This window comes from Gymnogyps californianus, chromosome 4 (assembly GCF_018139145.2).
Source record: "Gymnogyps californianus isolate 813 chromosome 4, ASM1813914v2, whole genome shotgun sequence".
In the NCBI taxonomy this organism is placed as follows: domain Eukaryota; kingdom Metazoa; phylum Chordata; class Aves; order Accipitriformes; family Cathartidae; genus Gymnogyps; species Gymnogyps californianus.
This window is the reverse complement of record NC_059474.1, coordinates 49545631-49559125: the sequence shown is the minus strand read 5'-3', so window position 1 is coordinate 49559125 and position 13495 is coordinate 49545631. Positions and strand designations below refer to the sequence as shown.

Here is a 13495-nt window from a genome sequence, read left to right as displayed (position 1 = left end):
ATTCATTTGGGTGTGCACTGACAAACTTATGGATGCTGTCACCATCCGCTGCCACATGCACTTCAATCAGTCTGCCACAAATTCGTCAGCTTTACTGTTCTAAAGTCATGCTGCTGGTGAAATGACCTTAGTTAGGAGCATGTGTACCGTTGATAATTTTTATCATTTTGGAAACTGCAGTGCTTCAATTCCTGGGCAAAGCTCAGTTCTCTTGTGAAGGAAATGCCATAGATTTAGAAGCATTTACCCTCAAAGTGACTGAGAGATTTAGGTGGGAGCTCCCATTGTATGGAACATGGGTCTCCCAGGATAAAGCTTAGATTACATCAGATCAGGGCTCTTTCCTGTGGTCTTCGATTTCTGAGTTACCTCTCCACAGGAGCAGCTCTGCTGCTGATGTGTGGTAGAAGGATGTTATAACTGTTGAGTTGAGACTGTGTAGGCTGCATTGCTGTGACTGCTTAGAAGAACGTAACGTGCAATTTCATGATGCCAAATGCTACTGCCAAAATGGGTAGTCCTGGCTGACAATCCCTTGTGACCTCCTTTTTGTGCCAGCTCCTGCACTCGAACAGTCATGTAATCAGCTGGACCAAGCAAATGATCCATCTGGAAGCAAATTGTTTTTTTCCTTTTTCTAGGTTGATTGACAGTACACAGGTATGGCTGGCCATCTAGAAAATGAGGGCTAGCACAGGCACCAGGGAGAGAAAAGGAACACCTGGTCAGGGGCAGGGCGGCATTACCCTTTCTCGTGGTAAGGTTGGGTAGGACTGGCTGGAGTTAATCGTGAAACCACACCCCATGGGAATCTTTTCAGGTTGCAAATAAGAAGAAATGTGCTTATCTCTCTCCTAACTTTCAGTGTATGCTCTGGAAAGATTTCCTGAACAGGCAGGTCTTGTTTGATAGCCAGGTTGCACCTCATGTTAAACATCCATTTTTGAAGCATATTGTGGCTAACCTGTGGGCAACTCCTTCCCCCTCGATAAACATTCTCTGTATATGCTATTTTTAGGTTATCCATTGATAATGTAGAAGCAGAGCTCCACTCACTGTCTTTCAAGGCAAGATCTGTTAAAGACAGCATTCGGCGAGACCCAAAACTCTTTCACCAGATGGAAAGCTTTCTCCAGGTTTGTAGGATATCCATGTTAATGTGTTACTGTTGCCTGAATACAGGAGCATTCCTCAGCTGAATGTAATTTGTGTGGACGTGTCAATAAACAGAAGCATTGTTTTAATATGTCTGTCCTATCAGTTGTACAAAGGTGTTCCGACTATATGCTGTTTGTCAAGTAAGAGTGTTGGAACGACCGTGTTTTTACAGGGAGGGATATTGAGTGTACATTGCCCGAGGCTTGTTAGGCAAGCGTGTTTAATGCCTGTGAAATGACTGATGAAGATCAGCAGTTAAAATATAAGACAATTTGGATTGGTTGCTGGTTTTGTACTTTGCAGCTGCCCAAAATATAGTATCTGCATGTTATGTTATACTGGAGCATGTCAGTTTTAGATGAGGCTGTGCTATGCATATGAATCCTGATTGTTGGGTGACGGAAGAGATATTGTTAGAAGCTGGAACATTAAGGGACTGTTTTCTCTACTAATTTACCCTTAGCACAGAGTGTATTATCCTGAGCCATACCATTACTTCTGGGTGGTTTCTGCTTTTCTTTTTTAGTACTGGAGTGACTTATAGACATGTCTGTGTATAGCACTTAACTTTGAAGCAGAGTTCTTGGTATTTTCTGAGTACGTGGTGATGCCTGGAGAAGTACGTATTATACTTCAATTAAATGATTTTTCTGTTTCACGCTATAGATAATTATTAAAAGTAAGAAAGCAGGTGTTGATCTGGAACTTAACCTGCCCTGATTTTCAACTTGCAAATGTAGTTAATAGTCCCTGCAGTTTTTCAGGAGATGAGAAGTTGATGAACAAGGGGGCGGGTTAAGATTGAAATACCTGTCCTCATTCATTCTGAATTGTTGGCTTTTATCCATTGCATCCAGACTCTTTAATGTTATGTTCTAACACGTTTGGGATTTTTTTTTTAATTTAATAGCTGGTTTTATGTAACATTACAGCCTTGTTTAGGCCACATTCCAAAAGAAATGTTGGGGGAAAAAATCATTTTACAAATGCATACCTTACATAAACACTTCCGGTTTTTGTTTCTAAATTACAGGTGATAACCAAGCTGATTTAAAAGTCAGCTTTCATTATCTCATCCCCATGAATAAATTACTGAAATGTGTGGGAGGAACTAATTTTCTATGTATGTTTTTATCAATTGTCCAGTTTATCTTCAATCCAGCTTTTTATTGGGTGCTTTTTTGGGAGGTAGTTTGTTGTTTTGTTTTTTTTTTTTTAAGACTAACAAGTAAGATTTGTTCCTACCGTACTGGCATAATTTGCCAAGTAACTTTCTGAGAGCAGGGTTGACTTAAATGGTCACCAGTGCCTCCAGCTGCCTATTCCCACCCCGGTGCTACAGTATCAAAAGTATTTAGGTGATCATGAGCTAGACAGTGTCAGAGAACAGATTTGTCTGAAAATTAACTTCTCTCCCCAGGTTACTTTGAGCCATATGTGGTCTCAGATCTGGGATTGTGCAAGGATGGGAGTGAATGGCTGGTGATGCAGACAGGGGAGACAGAGGGGCAACTGCTGAAAGTGTTTTAAGCAGTTCTGCTGCTCAAAGTCTAACCACAGCCTTATTCTCTTCCTCCTGAATCTTTTTCCACTAATCTACTCCAACCCTGTCTGTATAGCTCTACGCTTATGATTCAAAGGGCTACTTTATGGGGACGTTTTTTGGATGTCTTAAAATACACATATTTCCAGCAGTTCCTTACCTTTCTGGCATGAAAACCTTTATTATTGTGGTCTAGGGTCAACTTAGGAAGGGGTTGATTCTGTGATGTATATCCATGAATTTATCCACAGTTTTTTTTGGGAAAAGCGGGAGGAAGAATTAATCCGTTTATGCTTAGTTGAAAGTTGCAGGGAAAATGGGAAAATAAGGCATGTGGAGCTTTCAAGGGGCTCCCAGGCGGTCTGTCAGTGTCCTAGTACAGTCTTTGATTTTACTCCTCTAAAAATTAAAGTTCTAAGTTTGTTCAAGGGCTTTTGAACTTTTGCCTGGTTTGTATCCTAGTCACTAGAATTTACATTTTGATTGATCCATTTTCCCTGACCTTTCTTACTCACTTTGCTGAAATGACATGTTTCCTTTTGTTAGTAGTAGTTCTCCTTCAAAGAGTTAATTTCCTGGGCTCTGTAACAGCTCCTAGGTTGGAACATGAATTTCATAAGTTCCTAATATATACATGACCTGTTGTGACTTCAATTTTTCTGTCTGGTTCATGCCATGTATGTTTTTTGCTACAGTTTGCGGTAAGACATCTAAAGGAGCTTGAACACCAGAAACGAGAATTACAAAAGGAGGGAAACGCTCTCATTGACTTTTTCTGTGAAGACAAAGAAACCATGAAGTTGGATGAATGTTTCCAGATATTTAGGGACTTCTGCGTAAGATTCAACAAGGCTGTTAAGGTGAGAGCACTGAATGAGATTCTTATGCATTTGAAATAGATTTTGGCTCACATGACTTAAGTTGTTTTTTCTGCTTAAAGGGACGTTTTATATCTTGCGGTATTTGATATATTTGCTCGAATGGCTACAGCAAACTGCCATCTTGTAGGCATTCCTTGCCAGAAGCCAGGTGGGAAATGGTCATTCTGCCCAGCCCTGTGTGCAGTCCCCGCTGCTCTGCATCTTCTGCTGCAGGCGGACTAGACCATTGAGATGATACGTCAGGGCGGTCTATTGGCCTGCTTGTAAGTGGGCTCCTTCCTCCTCTTTTGGTGAGGAGGTTGGTGATTGCTAAGCTGAGCAGTGAGACAGATTGCACAGAATTCCTGACTAGTGCTCACTGTTTAATTCAAGAAGTATACTAAGATGAAGGAGCAGTATTGGCATTGGTTACAGTTTTGGTTCAGCAAAGTCTGCCTCTTGTTACAAATATTTTTTAGGCCTTTATAAATAGCATGAATTCAATGGATCCACACATTGCTTTATTTTTCTGCCTTACGCAATCTGCATTTGACAGCACTTTGTATAAGAGCTTTAGTTCAGAAAAGAGAGAACAATCTTGATTTGTCGCAAGCTGACAGGATGTTCAGCTAACATGCCTGTTGTATCCTTAGCTTACCTAATCTTTACCACCCAAGACAGCATGTAGTTATGCATGTGTGTGAACATTATACAAATTTATAAAACCAAATGGTGGTGACTATTGCAGACATTTTAGTGAGAGGTGACTTCATGCATATATGTTCGGTTATTTGGGATTGGGGATTTGATTCATAGTCACACATTACAGGTGATTGTTGGATAACTGTTACTTCGAGGTCCAATGGGGATCTTCCTTCCTCTCTCTGTAGTAAGTAGTTACACTCTAAAAAATGACAAATTAGTCTCTTATTTGCAAATATTGAGAAGATTTGCTTACTAGGTATTTTGTGGGGATTAACAAAATTAATTTTGTCCCTACAAAATTAACAGAACAATTCAGAATAAAGATTGCAGTTCTGACAAATGAATGTGATGTCTGGACAGCACAGCCAGCAGTCTAAAAAGATGACTTATATGACAATGGCCACGTGCACATATTTCAAATGTTTAAACATTTTTTGCAGTTTTTTAACATGTCTATGTGTGGTTAAAATAGATTTTTCATTTGAATAAAATCTCCTGAAACATGTTTTGGGTGAGGTTAAAATGTTCTGTGTCTAATGGAATATGATAATAATATCTACAACTATTTTTAACCATTCCTCTTTACAATGGGATATTTAAAGTTAAGCTTTAGCATTTGGCAAGAATTCATTCTGTAATTCCATACCTGTGAAAGAAAGCTCCCTGCCGCAGACATTTTCCTGAAATGCAAGTTTTTTCTTTTTCCTTTCTTAGCTGTTCAGGTTTCTTAGGTCTCTAATGCATCTTATCTTTCAGAGCCCAGTGTAGTCTCAAATCCACTTTAGGAGGTGTAGATTAACCCATTCATCAAAAAGAGCTTCAGCATTAGGCTTTTGTTTACTGAAAGCTTTCAGGTGACTTTTTCTAGTTGTGCAGCTCTTCTGTTGCTACAACAATGGGAAGATCAAACTAGACAGTGCTTCAGACAAATACAGGTGTGGTTTTTTTAAACAGTGTGTCATTGCTCAGAACAGATTTAACAACATGCTGGAAAATTATGTAATTTTTGAACGCTCTGTCAAGACTAGCCTCCCCCTTCTTTCTTTTGCTACATGTGTACTGACTCTAGAAAACCAGGTTCTCCATTTCAGAAAATAACCTGGGAAGTTCAGCCGAAGGTTCAGCTAGATTAAATCTGAAGCCTAGAGGTGACAGTTAAAATGTCGATATTCGCAGCAATTCACTGCTAATGATTTTTAGTAAAAAGGTGTTACTGTTTTGTCTTTCAAACACAAACTACCTCTTCCTATGGCTTCCTGAACCAAAACCCCTCCACCAGCTGCCAAAATCTCCAGCCTGCCCTGGGCAACTTCTGTGCAATAGTTGCCAGTTTTTTAAGCCAACAGTGAATATAAGATCCAAAACTGGAATGAGGCATCAATTAATGGTCCTTGAGTGGTGTCGGTTGGTGTCTAAGTAATGATCACGAGGCATTGTGTAAAATTTTCTATTTGCTTTCATATGCAATTAAGTAATGTCTTTTCACAAAATTTCCAGTTGGTAATGTTCGAGTCAGAGGTAAGCAGCACCCCGTAGAAACTGCACGTGCTGAGGAACAAATGCAATTGTAATAAGGGAGGATGGAAGGAACACATTGGCTGTGTGCTCGTCAGACAAGTTTGTCTTAAAATATGAATGTAATGATCAGGTAGAGGTTTACTCACGTGATAAAACTGCCAACTTTAAACTTAGTGGGGACTCGAAGCTCTCCATCTTATAGCAGGAACTCTTTGGCTGGACCTGACATCTGCTTGGGTTTGATACGTCATGTTCTTGGTCTCTGCAGGGACTTGTGCATTTTTTTCTTACGCTGACCAGACTGATGTGTCGCCAGCATTAGTTATGCAGGGAACTGCGCTGCATATGGTTAATGGTTGCAGGCTGCGGTTGCCATGGTGATTTCGTGTGTGTCTGTATTGGGGGTTGGGAGAGGGTGATAGCAGTAGGAGCTAACTTCGATGGGAAGAAATAAAGGGAAGATAAAGGAGCGTGACTTGTTCTCATGCAAAGGACACTGTCCTCTGAGAAATGTATTTATGCTTTTCCTCATCAGGAAAATAGGGAACGAGAGATCCAGGAACTTCATAGTCTGCAAAGGCGAAAGGAGCTGGAAGAGAAGCGTCGATCCTGGGCAGCTGGAGAGCTTGGGAGCTTTGGGCGGAGCAGCAGTGAAAATGATGTGGAGATGTTGGCCAAAAAAGGACTTGAAGAATTTCTTCCCTTCTTGCAGCAGAGACCTCAAAGCCCTTCATACAGAAACCCCAATTCTAGACGCTCTCGACTTTCTTTGGGGATTACTGCAGACAGGGAGTTGCAGAGTTTCCTGGAAATCTCAAAAGACGAGGATCCAAACAAGTTTAACAGCCTTCCCCGTGCAAACACCCGACAAGCAAGACCAAACGTAGCCTGGACTGAATCCAAAGAAACAAGAGATCTCAACCTAAATACCTTGCACTTACACCAACAGTCTGAAACCAAAGTGAAAAGTGGTGGCCTACTGCAGGTGCCTCCAGCTCAGCCCAGTCACTTCAGTGGCTCAACCGGTCCTGGTGCCCGTTACTCGCAGAGAAGCACCGACTACAACACGCACACTTCCAATGTGTCCTGCGAGGAGTCCACAGATATAAATGCTCTGGCCCTTGCAATTGAGGAGCATGAACTTGTTAAAGGATTACGTAAGTTTGATATTCAGGGAGCAAAGCCTGCAGAGGATACACCTTTAATATATTTAGAGGATGCTGGTGGAACAGACTTGGAGACTCTAGATGATCTAAGCTTTCATTCCCTTAGCACTGCTGATGACGACCTGCCTCCAGCTTGCAGAAGTTCCAGAGAGGCCCACGACCATAAAGCCAAGGCAGTGGGTTGCAAGAGTGAAGCTTCAGAACCCAGCAGCAGCAGCCTCATGTCTATGGATACAAGTGTTTCAGGAAGTAGGGAAGATGGGCCAATGTTCTATGTGTCAGATACAACGACTGATTGTTCTTTGACATTGGACTCTGAAGAGGGAAATGATTTTAAATCAGCAGGCAATGAAATAAGAATTGAAGCTGGCAAAGCATGCTCTTCTGGGAATGATGCTCAATACAGGGCTAGAACATTCTTCTCAAACCTGAATTCTGCGTCTGCCAAGGATCTGTCTCTTCACACTTCCGCAAATGATAAGGATGATGCCAATAGCAAGCACACCCTTCCTAAAGAAAAGCCCATAAAAAATAAAGACCCAGCAGGACCAAAGAGAAACTCTCTAAAAGATAGATCTCCAAGCTCCTCAAAATCCAGTGGCACTCGCCCTAGCCACACAGCTCCTTCCAGACCTGTAAGAACTTTGAATGCCTCTGAGAACGAAAGTATGAGGAAAGTGGTGCCTATTTCTCGGTCAAACAGAGCACCGAGCAGCATCAAAAAGCCAGAAGCCAAGCTGCCAGTTCGTGAAACTAGTACGGTGGAAAGTCGGCTGTCTCGTCGCAGCTCTGTCCGAGGCACAACAGACACACTGCCAAGAAGTCCTTACAGGCATAGCATGTCGGTAGAAGAGCCAAAGTTACAAAGGGGCACTGTCACCTCAAGCAGTGCTCATTTTGAGAGGGACAGAGTCTCTCTCAAGAAGCCAAGCTCTAAACCTGTTAGGAGTAATGTCAAATCAAAGATAGACGAAACGAAGATGTGTCGCTCCAGTGTAAAACCCCAGACCCCTACAGATGACACCAAGGTTGCCACAGTCAGCGTTCCCAAAACACCATCTGCTGTCCCAAACTTTGCGAGGAATACAGTGGCTTCTTCTTCAAAGCGTGCAAAAGTGGATCTATCCAGCTCGTCCAAACCTCCGCCCATCACAAGATCTGTGTCCCAGAGGCTGCCTAAAGCGAAGCCAGCACCGACCTCTGATGATCCGAGTCCAAAGGAGAACAGTGTGAGTACCTTAAAGAGAGCGAGTAGTGCCAGAATGGTTGGAAGAAGCATCCTGCAGGGAGAAGCTGTCAGCACTAAAGTAGAGCCTGCACCAAAGGAGCAGGGAACAGTGGAAAAGGCCTCTCTTAAACTGAAAGATGCAAACCGGACCACAATTGGTAAAATACTGAAGCCGTTACTGAAATAAGGGAGAGGTTTTTTTGAATCTTGGAATGTGAACACTTGTTCATGCACTGGATGTCTGTGTCGTGAAATTCCTTAAAACAGTAACGTTGCCGATAAGCAACATCATGTGCTCATTAAAGTACAGCACACCGTTGGAAAAGGGCAAGTAGTTGTGTTCTGGTCTAAATCCTTTTTTATGAATTTGAATGTATTTGAAGCTACTGTGATGGAATGCAAGCGTAACAGCAAATCTTTGCGTATTTGTGATACAGAAGGTCACCAAAAGCCGAAAAGTTTTAAGAAGTTAAACTACAAGATGAAACGCTTTGTGACAGAAAGCATGGATAAAGGCCAGTTTTTGTGTACATAAGATTCTTCCTAAGACTCAAGCCTTTGTGCTGTTGGGTTCCTTATTCGATGTCAAAGTGAATCCTGTGGAACAGTACTGAAAACGAACTTAGGTGATTGTGCTTTCCGTTGCTTTCAAATCCTTGGATTCAGGAACTCTTTTTGCCTGTTGCGAAGTCCATTGCTGGCAATTGGACAGACTGGGACCTGCTGGCCAAAAAATAGTAAAACGAGACATTTGCTGTTTCTGGCTGTCTTTAACCTCACTGAAGAATTTATAGCATGTTTTATGAATGTGTATATGTGTCTGGAGAAGGCTTTCTGCTGGGTAGGAGGCTTATTCTCCAAGAATGTGGCAGCATTGTCTTGCATGCACAAGTAGATATGGCTGGTGCTGCATCGAGTAGCGTGGCTGGAGGCTGTGCCTGTTGGAAGGGCCATCAGTAACTATTGGGATGATGACTACTCCTGACTTGTTTCAGTCACAAGCAAACTTGCCAGCTTTTGGTCATACAGAAGTGCCATATATTTATGATACATATCAAGGACATTTGCCGTTCAACTCTTGAAGGCTGCGATGTAGTGCCAAGCACTTTCTTACCATTCCACGTTTCCACTGGTTTATCTACTACCAAATTACTTGAATGTTGCAATGGCTCTGATTGAGCCATTAGTTTCCCTGCCTCCTCCTCCTCCTCCTCCTCTCCCTCTCCTTGTCAACATGAATATTTAGCATGAAACACAGAGCTTACGCATGACAATGTTTTTGTAGACTTCCTTGGTTGCTTCAAATGTGGTTTTTAATGTTTAAAGACTCTGAAAGATGAATTAAACTAGTATTTGATAAGCTTTTTACAAAATAAAAACACCTCTCTTTTCCTGCAGATACAAGTTTTAACTCCTGTCAGACTAAGGTACAGAGAATGAGGGAAAACTTGTTCAGCATGCTGTGCATCTTCCCAAGAGAAATGCATGTAGGTGGGGAAACTGATCACTGTTCTCCTAAGCATCTTATTTAAAGAGTTGCCTTTTTATTCACTTATGAATGAAGCCTCATTTGAGAATAAAATAAAAAATAAAGGAAAATTTAAAAAAAGGAAAATCACTTTGGACAAACGGCATTGACTTACTAGTGGTAGATCTGTTTGTCTGCTCTATCCCTCAGCGCTGGGAGAGCGTAATTCAATGAGAATGAGCCATTTAATTGCTCACATGCTTCCCATGGGCTAGTACCAGGGACAGCTAGCTTTGTGTTTTGAATTTGGCAAGGGGCCTTTAGCTCTTCCCACGTACCAGCAAATCTTGATGCAGACATCGTACCCAAACGCCATGAAGTATTGCATAGGGCCTCTTGTTTGAGTCTGTCCCACAGGGAGAATTTATATAGCCCGCTTTTCGGCAAGGGCGGATTTTTGCTTGAAACCCTATAAGCTTTTTGGATACTGCCTCCCTTGTGAGTTAGGTACAAAAGCATCTCCCTTCTTATTTGTATCTGTGTGTATGTATGCACATCTGCAAGAGCAGATGATTGACTTTTTTCCTTTTAAAAAAAAAAAACCAAAAAATTTTGTTGGTAGCAAGCTTGAAAAATAATTTAAATGTGTTTGGAATATGTAAATAAATTTCTATAAATCTGTGTAAAAGAAAACTGAATGTATTTAATGGAACATTTATACATTTCGGAGTAACTCGGTAGTTTAATAAAGTTCCCTTTTACTGGGTATGAGGTTTGTACTTTCTCCTTCCTGTTATACTCTTGGCTTTGGTCCTGGAGATCTCAGGCAACTGGAGTCTGGGTGTAGGTGACTGTGGGAAAGTCCTAAAAGGAAGGACTTTACAGCAGAAATCCTGGTGTTTAAAATGCTAGGTTTGTTTTTATGCTAAGACATGCAATTTCACTTCAGCGTCTGAACATTTCTGAGGCGGGACTTTCTGCACAGGTTTGGGTATAACGTGGAGGGCATGAGATGGTAGATGCAGCACTTTGTGTACACATTGTATGTCATGGCCAAGACAAATGTTCATGGCACTAACAAGTCTGGATCTGTCGCTATCTTCGTGCCTTTTAGCTTAGCACACTTTGTTGAGAAATCCTGGTTTACAACTCCCAGGACTTTGGAAATAAAGAATAGCCTGTTTTGTAGGAGCAGGTGGTGACTTTTACACTGCAATTCTGAATTTTTACATTTCGTCCCATTCTCCCATTATTTTTCCTTCTTTACTGCATACAAAAGAACATCTATTCAGCAGAAATAAAGCGAAAGCCAGCCAGCCTCCTTGTCCTCAGGGAGCACTTCCTCCCCTCTGCTATGGAAATGATTTTTGGACTGGAATTGCTGCTATTTGCAAACTTGTTTAGCCCCTGACTTTTCTCGTTTGGTGAGTGTGTCTCTCCCCATACAGAGTGGCAAGCACCTGCTGCCTGCCAGTGCTGAGTGATGGCTGCTGGTGGAATCTACGTGGGAAAGCCCTTCACCATCAAAAGGTGTGTCTCAAAAGTTTATGTTTTTTTTAAACTTCATTTTTATTTCAAAAGGCTTTATAATTACCAATTCATTATTTAAACTACCAGCTGTCAGAGACAGCGATGCCCTGTAGGTTTAATTTCCCATGTCATGCAATTTTCCCAAACGCTCACAGGCCACAGGGCTAGCTGGGTTGCAGTTGGTTTTCAAGAAAGAACCGAGACCTTTTCTCCGGCTTCGTTCTGCCGAATGGCTGATGCTTCTAACTGTGACCAGGGGCGCATCCCTGTCCTTTGGTGGCTGTTGAGGTGGCAGTGAAGTGGGGGAGCCCAGGGGACCATGAGGGGATCTGGAGCTGTGGAGCTGGTGGAGATTGAGAGATAGGGGAAAGAGCTGTGGGAGTAAGAGGTGCTGATTCATACTTAGAGGAATTTAATATTCACATCTCATGTGGGAACTGCATACAAATGAGGGGCTCAGTGCATCCCTCATTACAACAGCTCATTAAATTATCAAGAAAGACAGAAAGAGTTCCCATCACACCTCCCACAGTGTACAAGTCCGGACTATGTCATTCAAAATAACCCATCGGTATCTTTCTAATCTTAGGGTATGTCTGCGTGGACGGATGCAGACAGCCACACGTTGGCTCCAACCTAACAAGACCCGAGCCAGCTCCAGGCTGGAGGCGTACGGCGCATTAGCTCGGCGCTGACCCCGAGCTCATATACAGCGGCTGTAATTGCATACCCTCAGCCGGGCTCGCTGCCTCCAGCTCGGTGCGCGCCGGCAGGACATAACGCTGCTTCAGCAGCACTGCCGCAGAGCCCCGGCTGTCCGCCCCCAGGAAGACCTGCCCTCTGAAAGGCATTGCTGCTGCTGCTACACGTGAGAACGTAATCCCTGCGAGAGAGGCCCAGCGAAACGCAGTGCCTTTCAGATTTGGCTGCTCAGTGTTTTCCATTAACTTGATACATGCTGTTTACATCCTACTGCCGCCAGTGCCAGAGATAACTGCCTTGGGAACAACTCCCTACAGGTATTGTTAACAGCTGCTGAAAACAAAGGAGTTTGTTTTAGCCACGTCACTATCTAAATAGCCAGAAATACATTATTTCTTTATTACTCGTAAGCCAATATTAAAAAATCTGTCTTGTTCTCCTGGCTGAAAGATGCGTTCTGGAAATCTTGCATGCTGTTAAAGCTGGCAGCTGAGCAAATATCCTTGCAACTGTAAAAGAAAGTGACACTGAGGCGAAGGATGTGTGAAGGTTCTTGTTGCAAGAAAGCATGTTTCTCTTCCCAACATGTGATCACCACCACCAGCATCAACTACTTGCACTTAGAGAAAATTGTTTCCAGCCAGTGGTTGTTCCTTGCCATGTAGTTGGTTTCTGTGTCTTTTCAGGCTGAAGGCTGAGGTTGCAGGATATGCGCTGCCTCAGCTAGCAACTTGCTCCAATTAAAAAAAGAAAAGAAAAATCCTCATTAACCTCCAGCTGCTGATGTCCTTCTTTAGCACTGAACCACTGGGGAGCACGAGGGGACATTAGCACACTGCCTTTAGTGGTGGCGTTTAGGGTGAGGTTTGCAGTGACTGAGCAAATGCTCAGCAAGGGTGGCCTTGTCTGCACAGAGGGGAGAGTTACACGCGTTCCTGAGACCGTTCACCCCATCTGAAGCAGAGGCTCTGGACAGACTCCCTTTGAACAGAGAGATATCTCTTCTGCTTTTGATCAGGTCTGAACAACAGCTCCTTTTTTATCCTATTCCATCCTTATTTATTGGGAAGAGGAGGGAAAAAAAAAGCAAAAAACTTTGATGCATCCTCTTCAGTCAAGTGGAGGAAAGAGATGAACTCTACCAACTTTTTTTTTTTTTTTTTTTTTTTTAAACAATAGGACTTTGATAAATAGAGCTGGTAGCTTCAAATAACTCTCTGCTGCACAGGTGCACCAGATGTTTTCAGTGGCTGCAGTGGTCCAGCAGCAAAATAGACATAAAAGCAAGAACTCTGTTTAGCTCCAGAGCACATCCAAGTGACTCTTTACTCTGAAAAATAAATCCTAGCAACTGAACACAGACGATGTTCATTTGGGCACCCAAAAGGAGCTGGGTAGAAAATATTTTATTCCACTTCTAAATAATTGTTTACAATGAATTTTGTTTCTCATTGCTCTTCCATTTCATTGTCGTTAGAAGTAAAAAAGCTACCTTCAACAGACAGCAAACCCACTACCCACAGCTGCATCATTTCCCTGGCGCTTACTCCTCATGGTCCTTTCCTGTAGGGTTAGGGAAACAAATGAATTGACTGTCTATGCGCACTTTTGATAGTT

General features: G+C 42.5%; 1 protein-coding gene across 1 annotated transcript in view; it reads left to right on the top strand.

Annotated features, from left to right (window-relative positions):
- Positions 1–8519, top strand: part of FHDC1 (FH2 domain containing 1) — a 30931-nt gene extending 22412 nt beyond the window's left edge. The window contains exons 9-11 of the mRNA XM_050895980.1: positions 1019–1136; positions 3397–3561; positions 6320–8519. Of these exons, the coding sequence (XP_050751937.1) occupies positions 1019–1136; positions 3397–3561; positions 6320–8365 (2329 nt within the window). The 3' untranslated portion in view covers positions 8366–8519. The remainder of the gene's footprint in view (positions 1–1018; positions 1137–3396; positions 3562–6319) is intronic.
- Positions 8520–13495: the final 4976 nt, after the last annotated feature.